The sequence below is a fragment of the Pezoporus flaviventris genome, unplaced genomic scaffold, assembly GCF_033815535.1.
Source record: "Pezoporus flaviventris isolate CSIRO_AGI_PZ_B2104156 unplaced genomic scaffold, CSIRO_AGI_Pfla_v1 ptg000036l, whole genome shotgun sequence".
In the NCBI taxonomy this organism is placed as follows: domain Eukaryota; kingdom Metazoa; phylum Chordata; class Aves; order Psittaciformes; family Psittacidae; genus Pezoporus; species Pezoporus flaviventris.
Genome location: NW_026892584.1, coordinates 24104550 through 24129836, shown reverse-complemented (window position 1 = coordinate 24129836; position 25287 = coordinate 24104550). Strand labels below are relative to the sequence as shown.

At 36.0% G+C, this 25287-nt stretch overlaps 1 protein-coding gene across 3 annotated transcripts in view; it reads left to right on the top strand.

Moving 5' to 3' along the window:
- Positions 1 to 25287, top strand: part of RALGAPA1 (Ral GTPase activating protein catalytic subunit alpha 1) — a 130261-nt gene that overhangs the window by 46883 nt on the left and 58091 nt on the right. For 2 of the 3 annotated variants that reach the window (XM_061463526.1, XM_061463527.1), the window contains 14 exons: positions 663 to 830; positions 4149 to 4273; positions 5501 to 5717; positions 6906 to 7082; positions 10492 to 10644; positions 12373 to 12566; positions 12691 to 12789; positions 12902 to 13057; positions 14473 to 14601; positions 15562 to 15687; positions 16866 to 16924; positions 20523 to 20631; positions 24128 to 24238; positions 25208 to 25276. In XM_061463526.1, coding sequence (XP_061319510.1) covers positions 663 to 830; positions 4149 to 4273; positions 5501 to 5717; positions 6906 to 7082; positions 10492 to 10644; positions 12373 to 12566; positions 12691 to 12789; positions 12902 to 13057; positions 14473 to 14601; positions 15562 to 15687; positions 16866 to 16924; positions 20523 to 20631; positions 24128 to 24238; positions 25208 to 25276 — 1892 coding nt within the window. Of the gene's footprint in view, positions 1 to 662; positions 2229 to 4148; positions 4274 to 5500; positions 5718 to 6905; positions 7083 to 10491; positions 10645 to 12372; positions 12567 to 12690; positions 12790 to 12901; positions 13058 to 14472; positions 14602 to 15561; positions 15688 to 16865; positions 16925 to 20522; positions 20632 to 24127; positions 24239 to 25207; positions 25277 to 25287 lie in introns of all 3 variants that reach the window. The other variant, XM_061463525.1, reaches the window with a different exon arrangement.

Sequence of the window (25287 nt, the reverse complement as noted above, 5' to 3'; positions counted from 1 at the left end):
GGGTGTATATTTAAATTATCCAGTATGTATAGTCATCTGTTCTGTACAGGGCCTGCCCTTCACTGTCATTTACAAACTTCAGGTGTATTCTGTATTACATACGCCATAATATTCATAATAATATGATAATATTCTTTGTGATATTTCAGTAATTTATATATTCATACAAATTCTAAAAAAGTAATAGTTTGTTACTTCAATAGACAATGATTTTCCAGAAAACTTACTTCTCTTTGGAGTTGCGTATTTTTCTAAAGATGTAAATTCCATGCAGGGTACTACTGTTAAGCTAATTTGTATTCCAGGTAACCATTTTCTGAACAAACTAGCTGGAAAAATATTGGTTGAATTATTGAACTTATTGGCACAGCCCTAGCTTTAACTGTATTTCCAAATGCTCCATGGTCTCACTGTTTGTTCTCATGCATGTTAACATTTAAAAACGTGTTCTGATGGTCTAACTCATTTATATTACATTCTGTTCTGGATATTATGTGCGTGTGGTTTTAACACTCTAGTACTGGAAAAAGTATTTTTGTTGTACTTAAGAAAACAAGGCTCTGGATTTTACTGGCTTTTAAAGTCACTTAATTAGGATGTAGTGGTAAATAAATACTGTCTCTTTAATTTTAGTGCATGTTACATATACTTTTTTCCTACAGACATTGATGATGCTCAAATTCTTCCACGTCCACCTCGAGTCAGGCATTTTTCACAGAGTGAGGATGCTCCAAGTGAAGTTTTTGGTGCTTTAAATGAGGAACAGCCACTGCCACGAAGCAGCAGCACCTCTGACATCCTGGAACCGTTCACAGTTGAACGAGCCAAAGGTGCAGTTCCTGTCATTGACAATTCATCCCATCATGCTCCAAGCTTACAGAGTTCCACTGAGACCTCTTCAATGCATAGATCCACTGAAAGCCATACCACTGATACAAATAGCAGAGAGTCCTCCTTGGAAGTTGGGGATAGCATTTATGACCATCTTTGTCATTTAATAGGGCCGGTAGAATTTGCAAACACAGCCTTTGAACAAAGCCAATATGTTGACCTTGAAGGTGAAGATGACCTCCTTTCCTCTCTGAGAGAATATCTTAAAGAAGAACTTTGTGGTAACTTTGAGATAGATAAATGTGAGGCTTCTGCTCATGAAGTTGATACATCAATAAATAGGAATGATAGATTACCACTGGATGGATTAGAACATAGAGATCAGACTGGTCAATGCACGAATAACGTCACTGTTACAGAAAGAGCCAGTAACACAGAGCTGCACTTAGAGCAAAAACAAAGTGGTTTTATAAATACTATCACACCTACTCAAGTAGACATTTTTACAAGAAACCAAGTGCTCGATAAAGCCAGACAATTAAATCTTGATGATAAACAATGTGAAAGCATGTTTGATCGTGGGCCAAGTAGTCCTAGCAATAAAGAAGGGAAGAGATACCTGTACAGGCAAGCAGCCACTGAAGCTGATGTAGATTTAGTTGTGGAAGCAGCAGTAGCTGAAAAGCATAAAAATGCCCAATTTAATGAAAAAGTAACCAACTCACGTGCCATGCATGCAAAGAAAATTCTTCCTAAAACACAAGTTAACCCTCAAATGCCTCACATCACAGGCACAAGCAAACTATCACCAACTAAAAGGAGTATATCTGAAACTGTGACTCATAGGGCCAAAATCATGAAAATAACAACTAAAAAAAGAAATAGTGTTCATGTTACTTTTAGGCCATCTACAGAATCAATTCAGTTTTACAATCCTCTTGAGAGCAAAGAGGCTGCTTGGAAAGCAAGACTTCGTAAGCTTGGTGGCTTCAGTAGTGGCAGTAGTAGCAGCAGCAACAGCAGTACCAGTGCAAGCACTAGCTCATCATCTGTCACGGAGCTGGTTAGACCTGGAATATACAGACCTCTAGATGTGATCAATGCTGCTTCAGCTGGCAGCAAGCAAATTAAGGAATCTACAGAAGCTCAAGCAGCCATGTTGCAAAAAGAAGGTTTTGCAGTTAACCAGTTCCATAATCGTAGCACCTTTAGAGCATCAGGTCAGGAGTCAGCACAACAGCAGGGCTCCCTAGGTGGTGTTTATAAAACTGTTGTACATGCTCTTTCGAAGCCGAAGGCAAATGTTTCCCCACAGAGGCAGAACAGAATGCCAGCAGAGGCTCCACTGAGGGATCTGTACAGTCATGTAATGGGCTATTTTGGAAGGAAAGCTGCAGGTGAGCACTAACAAGTGTGCAGAGCGCAAAAGGAGAAAGGCAGCACCAGTTTGGCTTAATGCAACTGAAGCAAGCTCTGATAAGCAATCAAAAGGCTTTGGGATGATCACTGCTTTCCCTGTTTGGTTATGCATGCGCCTACAGCCAGCTGATTTTTCTCCCAGCATAAAGTTACTTTTACATACTTTAAATTACTAATTTTCCTTTTCAAGATATTTAGTTGAACCTCTTTGCTGCTGAATACTGTCAGGTTAGGGAAGAGGAAGAGACAGTAAATGACCTAATAAAGGATTAAGCTGTGAGAGTTTTTAATTTTCATCTGCCATGCAGAGCCTTAAAATTCAGCCTACTGAATGATTGGCAAATGCATATTTTATTCAAATGTGCTTTTCCACTCTGAGTGTAGTTTGTCAGAAGGACCTGGCTCAACCAGTTAGGTTGAACTAATTGTATTTCTGGATCATTTAGTGTGTTTTCTTCTTCCTCCTCCTCTTCCTCCTTTTCCTCTTCCAAACCAAAAAAGCCCCTCAAATTTATATTTGGAGGTCAGTTTAGATAACTTTCAAAAATAGTCTGAAACAAAAATCTCCTGTTACTGGAATGATTGGATTGTGACAGTTCTCTGGGTCCAATCATAAGGTTTTTGTTCGGGTCTTTTTCAAAACATGCTCTAGACTTTTCTGTATTAATTCTTCAAATTTGATGCAGTTACATCTTGTCAACATCTTCCATTGCTTTCTTTTTTCTTGGAATCATGGGTGTTCATGAAGGTCTCATGATAATAGTCTTTCTCCTGCTAACTATGAGACCTCTGTGGACTGATCAAAAAAGAAGGCTGGCACTCTAATATCCATTGGTTTAGTTCACAAAACCTTAAATGAACAATAAAATAACTTTCAGCAGTAATGTAGGTTTTCTTTTTTTTTTCCCCATTGTTATGCTGGCATGATTAACAAAGGATTCTGTAATGCATCCTGCATCAAGATGTTAATGCCACCTGAGGGCAGTCTTTATAAGCATAGCTCCAGAAGAACGTGACTGTCATGAGTCTCAAAAAAGTAATTTGCTTCTCTGCAGAATATAGACTTCTGAAAAAGAGGTATCTAGAAAGCACTAATTTTAGAACTACCTTTTATTTGAAATCTGTAACATTAAACAGAGCCTCATTATTAGAATAAGTTATACTGTGGTCTCATGAGAGATGACACTGAGGAAAAAATTCTTACGGAGAAAATATAAGCTGAAATAACTTCAAGAATTTAAAGGTGAAGATCATGAAGTCAGGTGTAACAGACACAGTTATATATGAACTGTATAGTTATATTGAAAATGTAACACTGGTAAATGAGTGAACTTCATGACTTGTTCATAACCATTGACCATCCAGAATTTGAAGTTTCATTCCATGAACTAGCATGTGATTTTATTATATAATTATATAACATTTTCTTTGCACTATTTATACTAACTGTATACAGTGCCATATTGACATTTGTCATTAGTACATACTACAGCCTACTTTACATTTTTGGCCACGTTGTTTTTTCATTAGGACTGCAATGAAGGAGCCTGTAGGAATCTAATAAAATTTTTAGGATTTGTTACTTATGATATGGAGGAAGAATATATGCTGTATCCTTAAAGCAAGCATTAACAACTTTGAGTAGTGCTTACCTGTAAGCTTCTTGCTCTTAAAGGTGGTCCTGGAAATTGACTAACCCCTGCTTAGTGGGAAGAAGAAGCTGTACTAATTCTTAAAGTAGAATCTGCTTTAAAATAGGGAAATTCTTAAAATGCATGTTTGGCCATTTTTTTTTTTTTTTAATTTCTGTTAATTAGCAGTTTTTTCATTTGTTACCTTTTGTTTTGGAAATGCTTCCATGTGTTCTTTATTATATACAGTTGTTCATTTGCTTTTAGCTAATAGAGAGGACATGAGTCAAAAGCTGCACCCTGTTGATAGTGACATTGGCAGTAACAATACAAATGTTCCTGATCTCATGGATGAATTTATAGCTGAGAGACTCCGCAGTGGTAGTGCACTGGTAAGCCTCTAAACTTCCTACATTTCAGTATGTAAGCCTACATATATGTGTGAACTCATCGGTGATGTTATAAATAAGTTCACTAAAATGTATTTCTCTGGATTTTATGAATTGGAAGGAATTAAGACTATCACTTAGCTTTTCTTTGCCTTTGACCTGGATTCATGCCAATTTATGCTGTTTGTAATTTCATATCTGTTAAATCTCCATTGTGGAAGCAGTGCAAAACTTACTGTCAGGTGGATAGTCTCATTCAACTTAACAAAAAACAGCCAAGATAAGTTTGAATAAATACTTCTAAACTGCCACTGATTTTGTAACCTAGCACACAAATAGATATGTTTTCTTAAAACGGAGTACCAACTTAGTAAGATTAATTTTAGGTTGGTATATCTATTAAATGCTAAAACGTATCATGAAAAGCTTGTCAGTCTGAGTAGATCTCTAATTAGTAGTAGGGTGGTAAAAGAATACAGAAGCAACTGGGCACAGTGTAAAAGGACATTATTATTTTTCGTAAAATGTCTTTTCTACTTTTATCTCTCTTCTGTCTGAACCAAACCTATCTGTAAAAAAAAATAAAATACCTTAAAGAGACACCAAATAAAACACCACCTGACTTTTACAGGAACAAATCTAAGTGCCTTATTTCTGCTATATGCATGTCTTTGGTGTCCAAGTCAATACCAAGGTTTTGGCTTAAGATAAGAAAATTAATGCATGAATTAGTAAATTCATTTGCTTGCGGTGTACATAAAGTTTTTGCTCATAGCATGGTAGTCTGTAGGCCAGAAATCACAAAATTCCTTTACAATTTTTTTCTGCCTGTGTCTGGAACCAAAGCTAACAAATTTTCTTCAGTGATTTAGGCATAATCTGGAGGTAATATACTTTTTACTATTTTTTTCTCTCAAGTCTTCCCTAATACATGTATGGCACTTGCTAGTCTGAACCCTAGCCTTTTAAGGTATGTGTCCAAAAATTCATTCTGCAAATAAAATCTGTATTTATGAAATTCTGGGACTGCACATGTTCTTCACTTACTGCTGCCTGTCTGGGATTTTGGAAAGTCTTGGCTATGTATGGAGTATGATGACAATTTCTGGTTTAGGTACTTTTAAACTATGTGTTATGTTCTGACCTTTGCAAATGTGGGATTGCTTTTTCCATTTTATTAAAAAAAAAAAAATTCAAGATCGTAAGGTAACATGTCATTTTATTGTTTAGAACATGACAAGAAGAGGAAGCAGTCCTGGCAGCCTGGAAGTTCCTAAAGACCTTCCTGATACACTGAACAAACAGAACCAAATGCGTCCTATAGACGATCCAGGCGTGCCTTCTGAATGGACATCACCTGCCAGCGCGGGCAGCAGTGACCTCATCAGTTCAGACAGCCACTCTGACTCCTTCAGCGCCTTTCAGTATGATGGACGCAAATTTGAAAGCAAGTATATTTTTCCAAAATGAATATAGCATTTCTTATTGCTTGTTTGCTTTCCCTTTTATTAATTAATTTTTTTAATTTTTTTTTATTTCTGCTCTTTTTGTGGTCAAGTTGTATGGCAGCGGTTTTCTGTAAAGAGAGCTTATTTTGATTTCCCATTGAAATCATTAACAAGTTAAGGGAGCAAGCAGAGTCCTTGAGAGAGGCTTTTGTGGTTTTAGTATACTATATGAATCACTACTGGAATACTACTGTACAAAAAGCAGAACAACAGTGAACAGAAGTTACAAAGCAATATTGTCTTCTTCCTGGGGCGTATCCATCTGTTCTGCACAAAATATAAAAATGAAAAGTTACTTATTTTGGAAGTTATTTTAATTCTTCTGAAAATATTTTAAGTAAAACTTGAACGTTTTCTAATATTTTTACAGCAGTCTTTCTGTACTATAGATTAATCAAGATACTAAGTGATAATATCAGGGTAAAATTAGCATGATTTGCGTAATAACATAATGCTTTTTATTTGTTTCATTTATTCATTCACATCCTTGTTCAACAGAAGGGATCGTTATGGTTGCCAGGGATTATGACTTTCTCTGTTGTGTAAGAAAGAAAGAATATTTATGTTGTAGAATTTATTGAAGAAATTACAGTTTTAGGTATGTAGATGTTACGCAACTTGATGATCAGATTTAAACCGATGTTTCAGCATGACGTTTTTTCTTTAGTGTTGAAAAAAGCATTTGTTAGAATATCATTTGCCATTATATTTTTAGTTTGAAGTTAGCATTTTACGAACCAATTTGGATATTTCTTCCAGCTTATAGTTTTTGGAAGTAAATTCCTTAATGTATGTTTCCATTATTCTTACTTTATTCTCATGTTTCCAACCCTAATTATTCTATGATTCGATGTAGGTGCACTTACAGCAACTAAGCAGAATACAGAACATGCAATAGGAATGTCTTCTCCAGAAGTAGTCACAGTTTTGTGGCAGAAGCAAGAATATTCATAATAGTAAAATTACTTTCTATGGTTACATTTTATGTAAATTTGCAACAGCGTGTTAGCAACATAGGAGATGCGCATACGTGTTTTCCATGGAGGAATTTGGAGGTCCTGAGCTTTTGTGTTTTATATTAATGGTATTTTTAACTTGTCAGTTAATATAGTGCTTTCCTCCTACAGATTTTAGCTTTGGTGCTGAGGCAGGGACACCAGCTTCCATTGACGTCAATGCAATTTCAGGACAGCATCAAAGTGCTGAGGAGCAAGAAGTGGCCAGTCTAACTACGCTCCACATAGATTCAGAAACAAGTAGTCTCAATCAGCAACCATTGTCTGCTGAAGCTGCAACTATTACTGGTAAAGTAGTTAAAAAAAACTTTTAAAAGAGCATGTATTTCAGATATTTTCCACCTACCCTGAAGAATGCAAGTCCAGCTTCTGCAATGAATCTGTATTCTATATAAGATGATTCTTCGATTCAAATTATTTTTTGATTGCTATTGAAAAGTAATGTATTAAGTAACATAAGTGGAAAACCTTTGTCTGACTTACCCATATGATCCCTGGCTTGATGTTAAATGTATTTTAAATTTTTCATGAGCAAATCTATACAGTTACCAGGGAGAAAACTCTTAACACATAACTTTTACCAGGTCTCTTACAAGTGTCCTATTCCTGGTAGTCAAATGGCTAATTTTGGCAAGAGTTTGTTCCTTGGAAGGCTTTGAAAGTACTCTTTTAAATCAGTGTATCATGCTGAAGTGTCATGAAATTCTTCTGTATATGTATGTCTTAACCTGTCTATATGTTGTCTGTTGTGTAACTGAGAGGAACTTTTAATATGCAAAATGTTAGTTATTGTGCCATGCAAGATCAGTTTCCATTCATGTAACTTAAGAATTCTTTCTTTATTTTTTTTTTTTAAATTACTTTCCCTGTTGATTTCATGAAAAAGTAAGCCTGTTTGGAAGCAGTGTTTTACAGTCTCAGTTGATGAGCTTGGGCCCACCAGTTTACTTTCCAACTGTTTCTTAAGAAAGAGGGAATAACAATTAGGTTAACATCCACCAGGAGATGCAGTTTACCCCAATTGAATGACCTTTCTTTCTGAAAGAGCGAATCTTCCTCTCTGAGAAGTATTTGGAAGAATGGTCTCTTGCCAGAATTTGTAAATGAGATGTCCATAGTCATTTTCATACTCCTTGTTCCATAACTGGTATGTGCTACCATTCCTGTTGCAACCCTGGGAACAAGTACCTATTTACCTGTGAAAGCTTATACTTACATACAGTGTCATCTTCTCTGTGAGAAATTCTGCATTTTCAGAGATACTGAAAGACATCTTTACTTCCCTGGCCACAATTTCACTTTCTAAAATTGCCTTTCTGCTGAAAGCAGCATGGTATTAGCTTTCTTGTACATTGCTGTTCAGCTTGTTCAGCAGTGTTCAGCTTGACTTTTGTTCTCTTCATTTTCTCTTTGTTCTGTGCTTGTTGAAAGTCCTTGCAGAAAATATGTTCTTTTTTTTGTTTTTATATGTTAATAATTTCATTACTATTTGGTGTTTTTGTCTAAGTTTGCACTATAATTGCATTAATAAGATTGCAGTTAATGATTGAATTATCCATTGAGAGATTCTATGGCTATCTGTTCTTGTTGCTTGGACTACTGTTTTAGAGAGGCAGCTTTGGTGTGTCACATGCATTTAGGTGGGTTTCCTGAAGAAGCAAGAATTGTGCAATTACACTGTCTCTGTCTGACTGTTCCATGCTCCCAACAGTGTTGGAGTCCATTGCCTAATTTCTGATATCTATATATGTATCTATATATAGATATAGGCACACAAACCCTGTATAAGAAAACAGAAGGACATTATTTTCTTCAAAGTTTTATAAAAGTTAGGCAGCTATCTAGTGAAAATTGCATGTATGCAGAGCCCCATGGCAGGGAGGCTTGCAACTTAAATTCACTGTATTAGACATCAGCAAATCCATGCAGAAACTCAACCTCAAAACATGCTCATAAAAGTGAGTTTTCAGTGGTTTGGCTGCTCAGAAATCTATGTGTTTCTGAATAGTTTTGCTTTGAAGGTTTTTGGAAGGAAAATTTCTTCTTGGTATATAGCCATTATTCATACTCTTAGCACACAATTGAGTTTACTACTGATTGTTTTTTACTAGTCCTAGAACAAGTTGCACCCACATAATCTCAGTCAAATTTGGATCCACATATGCTGGAGTATCTCTTGGTGCTTCTGACAAGACTCCAGAAGTTCAGCAAATTTTCTGTATTTCTGTCCATTCTTTTCCATCATATGAAGGTCTCCCCACTCTTTCTTTCCATGTCATTCCGTTTCTTTCCCTCTGTATTCCAGTCTTCCTCACTTTTTCTCCTCTGCATCAGTCTTTCTCACTCTTTCTCTTGATCGACTTTCATCCATCCCCACTTAATGAGCAGAATGGAAGAGAAGTAGGAAAGAATTTCTTTGGACATCTTTTAAGTGTAGTTTACAGTATCTTTGTAAGCATGTGAAAAACACGTGGTCGGTAGCAAGAGGAGAGTATCATTACCTCTAGCATGAAACAGTAGTTTGTGTGTGAAGCAGTAGTGGCAATCTCTCCTGCATAGAGGGGTTGATTTAAATTGATGGCAAAAGTTTCATTGCCTGTGCCATTTAAAGCAGATAGAGACCTTTGCAGTTTAGCGATTAAGGTTATTTACTACAATTTCTGTTCTGATAACACTGACATTTTCTGTCAAGTTCTTTAAACAATTAGTTCTCTTTACAAGAAAGAGCACTTCACAGCCAGTGATTGGGAAAATTACTATTTTAGGAGACTCATTTTTTCATTCTGTTCCTAAAGTTCAGTTTCTCTCCAATGCTGAGCTTCATATATAATGCTTTTGGGTCCCAGTTACATTATCTAAAGCTAAAAATAAATAGGTTTGAATTCTTCTATTTTAACATGCACTGATGTGTAGGGAAGTATGTGTTAAATATCTGTTCTCTTGTTTTCTGTGATGTGACAGTTCTGGCCAGAGTCAGCTTTTTATATGCCTCTTTAGGCAAATCCAGGAAGTGAAAACAATGTAGTGCAGAAATAAAATACAAATACCTGCTCCCTCTCTGCATGTCTCTCAGTAAAGGAGACCAAATAGTTGCCTAGAGAGGTTGCTCAGTGGTGGTCATGGAAAAATGCCTTTGCAGCACCGCCATTCAAACACCTATATTTTCCTGTCTTAGAGGAAATAACGTTCCTCTAACTATACAGAACTTCCAGTCTGTATGGATTTTCTCAGGCCAATTGGTACATAAGCATCAAAGATTGTTAGTTACTGGTTTGAGCTTTTATTTATAAATTAACTTGAATGCATCCATAAATCTGGAAAAACAGTTGTTCCAGGAAAATTTCTGCTTAAATTGCTGGAGAGTAATTTAGGTGAGGGAATGTGAAGAGAATTTTGACTTTACAGAGCACTGAAAGTGCTGCAGAACAAACACATTTAAAATTATATGCACCTAAAATAGAGCTCTGTTAATCCATTTACGTATCTGATTTTGATGTTAATCTCTCAGCTGTCCTGCATGTAATTTGTTTTCAGAGCACCATTCACAGGGAGATCTGCTTATAGTTTTTCTATCTTTTCTTGGCCCAATTTGATACATAAAAGTAGCTCAGTTTTAATGCTACGTTTAGACAACATTTCAGTAGCTCAAGAAAATAGAAACGGCTTTTAAGGTAACTGTTAAAAATTGCATTTGCAGGCTCTGAAAGCGCTTCTCCAATCCAATCTGCTCTTGGATCCAGATCACAGACACCCTCTCCTGCCACTCTTCATGCAGATCATATTGAGCAGAAGGATCTGCAGCTGGATGAGAAGCTCCACCACTCTGTTTTACAGACGCCAGATGACCTAGGCAATATCTGGAACAGAAAACAGAAACCTGTTCTTTTTTTCTTTTTGAATGCAATACAGTGAAGTAGCTAGTATCGCATTAGTTGTAAACAATCCTGTACAAGGCTGTTTTGTCTGCACTCTTTAAATTTCCTTTAAAAGCAAACAAAAACTTTTTGCATTTTATCTTTCATTTCATTGGAATTATTAGCAATGGATTAATAGTCCACACGTTTATAATTGTTCTTTTTGATGCTTAGAGTCATGGCAGCTTAATTTAGTATGTGGCCCTGCCATGGCCTGTTTTGTTATTGATTTACAAATGATAAGACATAATTTTAAAGTAATGTTATGATTTTTTCTTGGAAGTTTTGTTCATTTCCCTTTCATATTTAAACAAATTTATAATTACTTCAACTATGTCAGCTATTGAATTCTAGACTGTGTTCACTTTGTAAATGCAAAGTTCCCATTTCTCCCATATTTGGTCTCATGGAAAAAGAAGAATATCTGATCTATATTTCAGACTATTTTGCTTGAGGCAGCCTACTGATGGGCAGAAATATCATCAGTTTGCTTTGCACTTTGATATCTACAGCCTAGAAACCATTAGTGTCTCTACCACAGTGGTCCAGAACTTCACAAGAAGAGGCTATGTGATTAGGCTGAGTGCAGATTTAATTTTGACTTTGTATGCCTGTGGGAGCTGTGAGATTTTCTGAAAATCTCAGCAAATTCTGATGCTGAGGTGTTTTGAAAATCTGAGAGGGGCAGAAAGGAGATGTGGGATGCTTGCTGCTTTGAAACTGTGGCTTGTTAGGTAGTTTTGTGTCGCTGTTTAGCTAATTAAGTGTGAGTGGAGTAGACTTTAGTCATGGTTATCTGTCAGAGTTTTCTTTGTATGGACAAACTAGATTTGGACAACTAGATTTGCTATGAGGGTGGTGAGGCACTGGAATGGGTTGCCTGTGGAAGTTCTGAATGCTCCATGCCTGGTGGTGTTCAAGGCCAGGTTGGACAGAGCCTTGGGTGACATGGTTTAGTGGGAGGTGTCCCTGCCCATGGCAGGGGGATTGGAACTAGGTGATCTTAAGGTCCTTTCCAACCCTAACTATTCTATGATTCTATGAACTTATTCATCTTCCACACAAAAAAGAACATTTAGTCGTATAACACTGATGTGTAGAGAGCTAGGTGAGGGTTAGATTGTGGTGCTATCTTACTGAATGTTGCCTCTCCAATCATCCAAATTTACTGCTTAAAGAACAGCAGCCAGAGGCAAGTTTATTCTTGCCTTTCTCTTTAATTTGCAATAAAATACATTTATAATAGATTCTAAGGAAAGTTGTGTTTCTGTTTTATTAGGAAAAATGTAAACTTGAAATGTAAATTTACATGGAAGCAGGCAAGTGGAGTTCTGGATGTTCATTGACTCCAAAGAATGTAAGGCAGCAGTTAGAAATGGAGTGGACTTATTAGGTCCATCAGATCCATATTAGGGCTCCAGCAGTGACCTTAGATGCTATTTATGGAAAGAATATATGACACAGGAGAATTCTTCCTCTACAGAGTTTGATAATTGACGTATAGTTAAATCTGGTGTTGAGATGGCTGAATGGGTAAGAAATACCTTACTCTGAAAGCTGGATCTCTCTTTTGGTTTTAAGAAAGCTATGCAAGAAAAGTTGTGATATAGCTGTTACATTTGCTGGAGAAGTAGGTCTCACTATACTTTTTTCTTCCATTACAGAAACTAGTGAATTCCCCTCAGAATGTTGCAGTGTGATGGCTGGGGGAACACTTACAGGGTGGCATGCAGATGTTGCTACTGTGATGTGGAGGCGAATGCTAGGAATTTTGGGAGATGTCAACAGCATCATGGATCCAGAGATTCATGCTCAGGTTTTTGATTACCTGTGTGAACTATGGCAGAATCTGGCCAAGGTAAAAGAACTGAACCTCTTCTCCAACCTGACCTTATAGGGCAGGATTTTTCAGAAGAAAAAAAACCCAACACTTTATATATGTTCCTTAAATATTTGTCTTTGTGTGTTTTTAATAATTGCAGATAAGAGACAATCTTGGTATATCAACTGATAACCTAACTTCACCATCTCCACCAGTTTTAATTCCACCACTTAGAATTCTAACACCATGGCTGTTCAAGGTAAATTTGAGCACTGAATAGTGAAACAGAAATAAAAGTTCATGTAGGCAGAGAGGGTTTTTTTATTTAATTTTTTGAGTTATTAATAATAAATATCATTCTAATACTGTAGGCAACAATGCTGACCGATAAATACAAACAAGGGAAGCTACACGCTTATAAACTCATTTGTAAGACAATGAAACGAAGACAAGATGTTTCTCCAAACAGGGATTTTTTAACTCATTTCTACAATATAATGCACTGTGGACTTCTTCATGTTGATCAAGTAAGTTCAATTACAAAATTCAGGTTAATACAAACTTTAATAATAAAATGGTTTTATCAGAAATGCTGAATGGATTTTCAACTGAGTGATTTGAAAACAGTTATGTGCTTGATACTTTTTCTAAACTTTGATAAATTGCCTTTGGTTGTAATCGGAAATGGGATTTTTTTTTTGAGTCCATTTTAAACAAACATGAGAGCAGAGAAGGTGCTCTTTCATTTTTTACCGATTGTATGTTACAGATTGAAGCATGCAAGAAAGAGGAGGAAGCAGATTCTTAAGGTCTATAGTTCTTACTTGCTCCTTGATTTAACAGTTTAGCTAGTGGGAAAGTAAATTGTTCTAACTGCATTGGAGTAGTTCATACAGCAAGTACAGGAACCAGCAAAGTGAGGCATACTGAGTGTATCTAATCAGTGGGAGTAGATCTTTTTCATAGGTTTTAATATGACCAAGTCTGAAAATACTGTATGGCTTAAACACTCTTAAAGGCTTGCATCAGAAGTGTGAAACAGTTGGTTTTGTGATTTTCTTTGAGGAGCAGTTAGAAGCATAGGGAGATCAAAGATTCATTCATCAAAGTTTTCATTAACTGGGCAAAATAGAACTAGTCCTAGTCCAAAATTATTCCACAGATGTCTATGGATAGGACAGACCTCCAGTTTCTCTCCTCTTAACAACCAGTTTACACTGCTTTTCTTGTATTGCAAATCTTATGGCATACTGCCATTTTATTGAATATCACTGCTATTTGAAGGAGAAAAAGGGTTATTTTTTTGCCTTTCTCTGAACTTGGGATGTTTTTTCAGGATTAAAACATTTTATACTTTTTTCTAATAGTTCTTAAGAAATTGCATTTTTTATATTAATTTTAAAAGCTTCCTCACTAAGTCTACAAGAACATAATCTGCGTTGTATAACTATATAGCAGAGGTGTTACATAACAATTGTAATTTTTTCTTTGTATTTTGGTTACATAGCGATATATGGAAGAGTGTAATACAGTTTTTAAAGTTACAGTCAGATGATACTTGGAGAGGATTAAACATGGAGGTCTAATACCTGGCTATCTGCATTTCTTTTGTACATATTTAAATGAATGGTTAATCATCCGTAGAACTTTAAAAGCTAAGTATAAATGAATATAAAATGTGTCCTGGTACTGACCTTGTACAATACTGTCCAAGCTTAGATGGATCTATTTAATATATCAGTTTGTTTACATTAATATGAGTGTACTTAAGGAATTTATCTTTTTATGCTACTCTGCTCTGTAATGAGTGTCTTAATTGCCACAATGCATTTGCTTTCTTCCATTTTTACTTTCTACCTTTAGTAATTAGCTGCCTTTTTTTTATTCATTGTTCATCTTGTTCATACTCTTGTTTTTCTTTTCTTCCTTTTCCTTCTGCAAGGATATTGTCAATACAATCATCAAGCACTGCTCTCCTCAGTTCTTTTCACTTGGTTTGCCTGGTGCCACCATGCTCATTATGGATTTCATTGTAGCAGCAGGAAGAGTGGCAGCTTCTTCTTTTCTCAATGTAAGTAGCTATCAGTTAATTCTAATTTGTGTATGAATGGAAAGGATTTGAGAGAAAACTTAGCAGTATATTTCCTTGACCAGGATGTTAACTTGACCCCAGAATTCAATTTAATGGTTAGCAAATACCCATGCTGTCAGAGGTTTATTCTAGAACACTACATGGGCAAGTCCTCTCCAGAAAATATGTGAGGAATGCAAAAATTACTGCTGAAGCAGAGTCTTTACTTCAGAGTTTTCAGAATTGACTGCCATTTATCTGTGCTTTAAAATGTTTTAAAATTAGTGTCCATCTGACTCTACCTTTATTTTTAAAATGTATTTATTAATCCATATCTCTGCTATGCAATGACTGGTCACGTTTGAGAACTCAAATCTGCTAGTGTTAGCACTATTTGAACAGTTTTCTGATATTGCTATCCAGGCAACTTCAGCCTCATACAGTACCTGGGTGCTGTTTGCCTTGCATGACTATACACCCTCAAAGCTCCCTAATACTCCCCTTTAATTGTCTATGAGTTTTGACTGTTTCTCACATAATTCCCACTTTAACCAAATAAAATCCACCCTCCCTCAAAGTACTGTTGGAAGCCTTTGTCAACATCTTGGGCTGTTACCCGTCATGTCCAGCAATGACTCGTGTCATGTCCTGTTTTCTACATCCTGATGAATTAGCAGAATGTAAGACCTAAGCCTAGTTAGCAGCTCAGTCATTTATCTGTAGTCCTAACAATTTCTCTGTTTCCTTCTGTCCATCTTGGCAAATGGGACCAGGGCGTGTGCATGAGTAGCAGTCTCATGGGACTGTGGTCTAGGTTTCCTCAGCTGTAAGAATTTACAGAAAGAGAAAGGAAATAGCTGTGTAGAGTTTCAGCCATTATTCTTGTTTAAGGCAGCTAGATATGTCAGCTTCCTGATTGCAGTAAGAATATGTATTTCTCCCCATTTTTTTTTCTTTTAGGCACCAAGAGTTGAAGCACAAGTTCTTTTGGGATCTCTAGTCTGTTTTCCCAATTTATATCATGAACTGCCAGCTCTTCACCCTAACATTCCTGACATTGCTGTGTCACAGTTTACAGATGTTAAGGTAGGAATATTAAGAATATTTGACTAGTATTCAGCTATCGAGTATATGTTTAATAATGATGTTTTTACAGGAAATAATAACTAAAATTTTAAGATTCTATTTTTTTCCAGAAATAATTTCAAGTAGATTATAAGGCTTAAGATCACATGAAATCTTGTCAAACTTCATAGTAGTAAACATACTTTGTAATTGCTATTAACTTAATAATAAAGTGTTTCTGTGTGATTGTAAAAGGAAAGGATGAGTTACCTCACTGATGTGCAGGTCTCACAGATTTGATCAACTCAGATGAGGAGATGGAGAGGTCCAAATATTTAATCCATTGATAATTCACAATTGGCAAAATTTGTCAGGTTTAGAAAACCTCTATATATCAGGATGTTCTCTTAGGCAAAAAACAAAGATTAATGGAGACATTATCTTCTCTATCTTAACACAGAGCTGAGTAGTGTGTCAGTGTACTGCAACTGGGCAGAGCTCAGTTTTTGTGTTTAATTGCTGTATGTGTGTCAGGTATGATTGCTATGTCTAAGAAAGGCTCTCCCCATAAGTTTCCAAACTATATCAGATTAGAGGCAAATGATAGCTTGGAAGCTGCTGTATGCTTTGCTCCCTTTTGGAGACTAATTTTGAATTCCTTCTTTCTCATTTCTATTGTATAATGGCTTTTTCTTGAGCTTTATTGAGAGCAACCTAAGCTTTAGGGACATTTCACTACAGTTGAGACAAAATTCTTCTTGACATCATTCTTAAGGTACTGTAGTCACTTGTTCTGCAGCCACTTCCAAAGACATTTTAATCCAACATAATTTTGAAAAAATACTTAGACTAATAAATTCATTCTGTTCTTCAGCACTATTTAGCAAAGTTAGCCTTAGGGAGTTGTTGGTTTTGTTTACCCTTGATATTTTATGGAAATACGTTGACAAGAGTTGGATAAATGGTTCATCAGCAGAAATTAGAACAATAACCTGTGAGGTATTCTTGGGGGTAGCACAATAATGAGCATCTGAGGTAGACTAGAAGCTTGGAGTAGCGGTAAATAAACAATCTGACCACAAACCTAGAGACTCAGCTAAGCAACATGCCTGTGTGTACTATCATAAAGTTCTAATTTTCAGATGCTTCATGTAATGGAGTTCTTAGTAAAGCAATACATATTTTCCTCTTTGTTTTAGGAACTTATAATTAAAACTATGTTAAGTTCAGCAAGAGAAGAACCATCTGGTCCTGCACGGTATGTCATGCAAACAGAGCTTCTAAATCAGTAGCTTCTTTTCTTTATTATACCATTTTGAAGTGGATATATTAGAGAACTTAAAGTTTATGTCTTTTATTCATTGTTTTCTTCACCACTATCAAAAGTATGGTCTACCACGTGAATTCAAATTCTTTTGTAAATAGAGATATTAAAAGAACATACACGTGTCAGAACAAATTCTGGTTGAGCCCAGTATTCTTTCTCTGATAGTGACTGATGGGAAAGGATGTAAATATGGGTAAGGGTGTAAGCTGTATGCTTTCTCAGCCTACCCTGATTTTGCATACTAGAGAGTCATTTTTTACTTTGATGAAGGACAAGATTATTTATTAAAGAGGTATGGTTATTTTTTAATGCACCCTGCAATTTAATCTGAACATAAGAAATAATCCAAGGTATGGAAAAAGAAGCAGAAAATACTGAGCTAAGCATTAAACTGGGAGTGAGTTCTCTGATGCTTAAACCTAAGGGTCTCCATCTAATACAGAACTTTAGAAAGGATAGTTACTGGATAGAACCAGTGTTCTTTTGCATTTCTTAATTTGTTTAGGATTTTGTTCCTCTTTACCCATGCCCAGAGGCTTTCGGTTACAGAGTCCTGCATATAGGATTGAAACGGGAATCTGTAATGCCTACCAAGGAAAAGCATTCCTGTGTGCCTTATATATTTGGGTAGAGTGTTTATATATGCTCAACTAATTTATTGTCACTTGACAAATGCAAAATACTAGATCTGTATGCCTGAAAAATGTTACTGGAAAGATCAGCTCACTTAACCTTAAAATGTTTTGCTGAAAAACCAAGAGCAGTTTCCATTGGCTCACTTATCTGTTCCTTGCTTTAGGTGGTAGTATCTCTCAACACAGGGGACAGAAGGAATGTTCTGAGATAATTTTAATTTCATTTTTCATTTTCTTTTGCAAAACTGAATTCTAAAAAGCATTACACTCTCCATTTTGCTTTTGAAAAAGGTGGTTGAAATGTGTTGGTTCAGAATATACTGATCCTGTGGCACTGAAGCACACAGCATTAGCATCTTCAGTTCTGGCAGTGTGGCTGTGAGCTGGAAGGGAGCATGCTGCATGTCCCCATATCCTGTATGGCTGTGAGGGGTGTGTTTACAGGAGCAGAGGCACATGTGCCTGCCCAGTCTTTCTGAGATATGCTGGCCCCAAAATGCAAAGTTGGACTGCAGTGTGTAATAATAATATTAAATGAAGACTAAAAAAAGGAATAGGTTCCCAGTGTCTCTTTGGGTTACCTGTGCTCTTCTCCTTCATCTGGGAGACAGAAGGTTTATGTCTTCATTGTGGAGATAATGATGATCCCACAGCTCCTGAAGCTTGGTTGCCTCACTGCTCACTGGCAGTTTATCCGCAGTCTTTTTTGGTAATAACTTCTGTCATACTATCTGCTTCACAGCAATACGGAGTTCACCTCAGTTACTGTCAGAGGTCATATTTAGTATCTGCATCATGTTTTTGCCATGTTGGCTCAGCCACTAGTAGAGGCTTAATTTCTCTTTGCAGTTTCCTGGGAGAGAATTTAGATTTCTTGAAATTGAGGTACATAGCTTTGTATATCTCTAGCAAGTCTGAGTGGTGTTAACTGTTAACCCAAGCTATAAATCTTTATTCCTTATCTCTTCCACAGAGGCTCAATGTTTTGCGTTTCATTACATACTTGACCCAGCTGGGCTTCAGGGAAATCAGTTATCTGAAATATGATCTACTTGGATCTCTGTTTGGAAAAATTAACTGTATTAATCAAATACCTCTCCTGCTGCTAACAGTCTGAAAAAGAAGTGATAGGTTGCCTAACTCGGTATTCGTCTCTTCTGCTTGTGCTGTTAGTCTGTGATTCTTTAATAACAACATTGTAGCCATATTACAGTGTCTTTTCAGAGACTACTCTGAATAATAACAAAACTGATGTTCTTAGTTGAAACCTTACAGACTACTGGATATTTTGCATCTCAGTGTGTCATCGGATGTGGAATGGTTCTCACTAGATGATGAAAATTTAAATAGTAACACAAACTTAGATTTGTCTATTCTTCTGTATCATAAAGGTTTATTTTCTGAGACGGCTTACACAACCTGTCTACATTTATTGTGAAATCCATGCTATGTTCTTATTTTGTTCAAAATAGATTGAAACGCATATAATGGAAGTAACGGAAGTGTAGATTGTTTCTCCTCCCCTGAGGCTGGAGTGTGTTTAAAATGTTCCTGGCAGTAAGGCAGCTTGCCTAAACAGTCCTGAAAATTTTCTTAAAGAAGAGTTACAAAAATTTTAGATGGACTGTTCCAATACTTACATAATTTTTACAGTCAGGTTCAGTTTATGACCACTATACAGGAAAAATCTTTTCTACTGGAAATCAAATTATTCAGTGACTTACTGCATGTCAGAAGATTTCTTATCATGTCCTTCCGTGATTGTGATCTAGACTTAGTGCACCCTTCAACTTTTCATCCACATGCAGTATTTCCCAAAGTTGTTTATTGTTTTCGTCACTCTTTTCCTAGAGTCACTTATATTTGTCTTTATTCTTAAATTGCATTAATCAAAATGTAACGGAGGCAGTTTTGCAATTGAGTTTTCAGTAACAATGTACAAAACAGGATGGCTTGACAATCTTATTTACGCTACCACATAGCACTAATTCCAATATGTATTTTTGCTACCTGTTAGTAGTTTCATGATTCTGAGTAGCCTTAAAATATTTTTTTACATCACAAACTTTGTAGCCACTTCTGTTTTGATTCTGTGTATGATTTTTCCTTCCCAGCTGTAATGCTTTGCAGTTCCCATGACCAGCTTTCACCTTGTTAATTTTGGATTGCTGTCCAATTTTATCCAGAGCATTTTGAATTTTGAAGTTGTTTATGAAATATTTTGCAGTCTGTGTTCTCGAAGATAATTACGAACATTTGGAGATTGCTTAAGCTAGCTCCTTAATGTTTCTGAACAAATTTCATCCATTTACCTTTATACTTTTCTCCTATTTCCTGATTTTAAATGAAGACACAATAGTGGAAGGTAAAGTATATAATCACAATATGTCTAATGTCTCTAGCATTCATTTACCCCTCCTCTATACATCTTTGTTTATTGTCAGTCTAAAAAAATGTAAATATATATTAACAAATAACATTCCTCCCTCTTGTCAGAAGCTCTAAACAAATACAAGCAAAATCTCATGCTGGGGAGGAGGAACATCCCACCATATTTTTTTACCTTGTCTTAAGAAAAATATATACAGATTTCCCATACATTGATTTCGGGTAGTATTTTTAATCCAAAAAGCATATAGGGATGCAGGAGTTCTCTTGGATTTTTCAGTTGCTCAGAAGGGTGCTTCCTCTGTCTTTTCCATGCCTTCAGCAGGGTACTTGCTAACTTTTAAATAGGTTACAGCATTATAAAGGTTTTTGTGGAGTTCTTTTTAAAATATTGAAAATATATTTGTTAGATTTCAGCAAGACATATCAGGAATCATAATAATTGCATATTCTTGTAGCATGTTTCGTAATAATTTATTCTCCAACATTGTTTCATTGTTTTACAGGTGTGTTGCTCTTTGCAGCCTTGGTATTTGGATCTGTGAGGAGCTAGTTCATGAATCACATCATCCTCAGATCAAGGAAGCATTGAATGTGATTTGTGTTTCTTTAAAGGTGAGACTTAACACTTTTATAATATATATTGCCTTCACATGTAAAGATGCTTTGCCTTTTCCAAGTCATGATCACATTTTATCATCTTTACTTCATAGTCTCATATTCAATCCTTACAAAAGACTGAATTCAGTTTAAGTGGTGGACTTCTGAACTGTGTCTAAGGAGATCTTTACCCTTCTTTAATTTTTTTGTTTTCCTACTTTTTTGCAAATCTTTGTCATATTTATTCATATTTTATGTAATAATTAGAATATTATTAAAAATACTTATTTTCTAGCATTTTTCAAGCTTGCATGTTCATGAACAGTATCTTCAACTTTTAAATATTTTCCAGTTTGTTTTCAGAACCTTTCCACATGCTCTTTGTTTACATCAAAATTAAATGAATAATCAAGTCTTTCTGTATATACACATTGATAAAAATCAGGATGTACACCTGTTGTACATTGGCTTGTGTCAGATGCTGGGGATTAACTATTCTTTCTTTTCAGCAACAGGAATCTGAAAAATATCTTAGCAAATCAGCTGATCACATCCTGTGAAGCAGGATTTGAGTCTATGTCTAAAATGGGTAGCTGCAGGGCTTTTAGTATTAGACTCTAAATTGCAATTTCCTGTTTTGCAAAATCACATTCATCCTTTGCAACTTCGCTAACACTCTCTTCCAGCGTTTTTCTCTTGCTCTTTAATATCCCTTAACTAGTGTGTTTTATCAAGTTCCTGTGCAAGTTTGGTATTAGGCAAATGGTGGTTTTATCTTCTGCAATTTATCAGAGTTTGAACTATTTTTAATCCTGACATTCATTGTGATTTTTCCTGTTTTTCTTTGATGTATTTATTAAGCCAATTACTTGTGTCTCATTTATATTAAACATAAATTACTTCTTGAATGGAAGACAAAGATCTTCGTATTTCTGCTTTGCTTTGTGTTGGCAAGAGCATTCAGAGCATGTCGGCTTTTCTGCTATTTGGAGCAGTGGTATCCTTTCGCAATCAAGTTTAATCATGAAAAGAAGAGTTCATAAATATATCATGAGAGGAACAGATTAGCTCTAATTTGTTACCTAAGCAATCTCCTGGCTTCCAACTAGATGGAGATTTGAACTCCCAGAGTGGATTATTATTTTCAGGAGAAACGAATGGATAAGGCGCTATAGACCTAGTCCAACTTACTCATAAGTACAATTGAGCAAATAACATTGAATAGAAATGTTAGCAGCAGCTATATGCCTATTTCTGACATACAGAAGCATATTCAGAACTGTAGTCCACCAGCTTGCTCTGAATGCCACTGGTGCTTCTGCCAGCAGTTTGGCAATACTGCTGTATTTGTGTTAACCTCTGCTGAAGTCTAAGCACAAGGGATCCTAACCAGCCACCCAGACCCTTGCATCTCACAACTGCTCCACTCAGAAATGCTTCAGATACATCACAAAATTTTGTTCAGGCTTAGTTGAATAAGTGCTAAACATAGGTTGTCTGCAGGTATTAACAAAGTTATACTACCAGTGTAACATCCAGAAAGCAATGGATCCTTGCAAAGCTGAAGTGTTGAAAGACTACGCTTCTGAGAAGAACCCTGAGCGTTAGGTACAAGGCAGAGTGCCAGTTCATTGAAAGCTGCTTTTCCCCCACCTCCCATCAAGTAACTTTTAAAAAATTATGTCTACAGTTACACTGCTAAATATAAAATATCAAAGTAGTGAATTCTTATGCTTTATACATACAGCATTTTCCAGAGACAGAGGACAGCAGGTGAAATGTTTGTAGCATCACACAGTCACCTTTGTGATGACTCTGAAGGCTCTTGGAAAAGAAGTCAGAACAAATCAGCAGACTAGGAAGGGGTGAATGTTTTGCTATCCAGCATAAACTCAGTGTTCTGCTTGAGTTCAAGAAAATGTATGTCCAGGACACACAGTTCTATGACTGTTCTAAAGTGTCCATGCATTCTTTTGAAATGCGATACATTCACTATACTGGGTTTCTGAAGCACATGAAGGGTTTGATCTGTTTGGGCCAGTCCCCGTATTCTTGATCAAAACTTCCTTCCTGGTGCTCTTCCCATGAATAAGAAACCTTGAGTGCACAAGATTTATATTTATTGCTTTATACTCTTCAGCCTTTCTGTGAAATTTGTGTCTCTACTGAATTTTCCCTCTCTTAAAAAAAAATAACCAGAGAACAGAAAGGGGTTAACTAGTTTGCATAAGCCACCCCTAAAAATCATTCACTCCTCTTCATTTTGGAGCCCAATTATCTTTAAAAAAAAAAAAAAGGAGGGGGGATAAAATGCTCTCTGTTTTTAAGTGATGAACTGCTGATTATTCAAAGTCTCTGAAAAGTCTCCAGGCTTTTTTTCTCAGGTAATTTTGTCTTAAATTTAGTGATCTGGATACTCCATGTTGAGCTGCTCTGGTTTGTCCACACTTTTTGTCCTCTCCAATGACCCTGGGGTTTTCCTGCAAGGTTGTAAGGATATTTCCAGCAATCTGGATTTGAGCTCATGTTCTGCAATGAAGTTGTTACGCTTTCAGTTTAATTTTTCTTGGGTTCTCACTCAAGCTCAAATTTGTTGTTAGTTAGCTCAGATGTGCAAGGTTTTCATGTCCTAGATGAGTAAAATTCACATGTAAAATTCACTTTGTGCTTGCTGTTTGGTGCACAGCTTTATGTTTCAAAGCAAGTGCAATGAAGGGGAAAGCCTCAATTACACATCCTGTGCATTAACAATTGAGGAAAGTGTATTTCTGTCTCTTCCTTTCTTTGCCTTCTCACTTAGAATTGTAGGGCAGTGTGTAAGTCCACTTCCAAGTCTGGGGTCTAGTTGTACAAATGCATTCACTTCTGATTTGACCAGCGCAGTAACTTACGCATTTTACTAGCTGTTGAAGGCAGGCTCCAGTGCAGTAACTTTCCCCTGCATTTTAAAAATAACAGAGAACAGCAATTAAGCACAGAAGCCAAGGTGCATTCATTTCCATTCAGAGAAATGCTGTACACGCCAGTCGCTAGCATAAAACAGTTAGTCTCCCTGTTAGTACTGTATACTTGGATACATGGCTGTTCACCTCCCTTGGTCCTCAACAAAGATCTCTTGATTTCAGAATTGGTTCCTTGGGGTTTTGTGGGTTTTTTGCAGTCACGTGTTAATAGTTATGAAAGTAATGAGAACTCAATTTTTTATTTCCGGGCTTCATGATACTGCACTAACAGGTCTGAAATCAGGAAACTCCTTTCCCCTTTATCTCATTGTGGGCCACTCACTGCTGGTCTGTCCCAAACTGTTGATGCTAGCTGCTGACATTGTTTGTGTCTAAAATAATTCCTTTCAAATTTTATAAAATTTTAGTTCTCTTCCTCTTTTATTGTGTTCCTTATGTTCCTGGAACATAAGGAGCTATAGGTACAAAACTGCCACTGAAATTCCTTACCACCTAATGTGCTTTTATGCAAAATCACGTAGTCATTGTTACTGTGTTCTCTTTTCTAGTTTCCAAATAAAACAGTAGCTCAAGTTGCCTGCAGTATGCTGAACATGCTGATACATTATGTACATAGACTTCAAGTGTATCAAGCTGATTCACCTGTAAGAATTATTCAAGTAAGTAAATCAAAAATTTCAGATTTTTAATATTTTTAATGCTCTAGTAGAATGTAGTTCCCTGAAATTAAAATATGAGAATATTGGCAAGTCTGTTTCACAGAATGTTAAATTAGTATAAACATAATCTTACCTAATATTAGCAGTAGGGATTCACATCACATTACTTGATGACTTCAGTATTAAAATGTAAAATGCATATATCATCCTTACTTTTTCTCAGGTATAACTGTCATTATTTACGTGAGAATGTTGTCAATAAAGTTCAGATTTTTTTCAATATTAAATATCTTCAAATATGTTTATTTAAGTTTAGTGAGAAAGCAATTACTTAAAATATGGATCTGCAGTTGTATTTTATGTGCATTAAAGAGTTTCAGTATAAATCAAAAATCGTTATTTTGAATACACTTTAAATAACAAGGAAGCAGAGTATAGCCTCTGTGAGTCTGAATCAGAGATAAATTACAGAGGTCTTCCAGGTAACTGGAAAGTTAATTGTGTGGAAGCTTCTTAAGAAGTGTAGCAAGCCTTTCCCTGCTCCTCTGAAGACACGTTGCTCAAGAGGCAGGGTGTTTCCAAATTCTAGTAGTTCTAAGAACTATTGGAGCTCAGATAGCCCCATACACAAACCCACATCCTGCACGCTATAGATATGTTGAATTGAGTTTTCTTCCTGCCTGAATATTTGTCATAGCTGTATAATTTCATTGCTCTTAATGCACCTACATCAGACAAGCAGAACGTATTCCTTCAGTGAATTCCTTCTTCTGTGAAACACAATTAAAAGGGTTGTATTAAAAGAGAAAAAAAAAACACAGCAAGGAATATGGTTATTTGCCTCAAAATAATTTTTACAGAATTTAACCATGAATCTAGTTTTATGTCACATTTACCTGCTTAAAAATCTATTTTAAACTTTAATATTTAGATTATATTTTTAAAGAAACCACACTGTATTTTCCCCAGATTCTGATAGCAACTATTACACATCTGCTGCCCAGTACGGAAGCTTCCTCTTATGAACAGGACAAGAGGGTAAATATTTT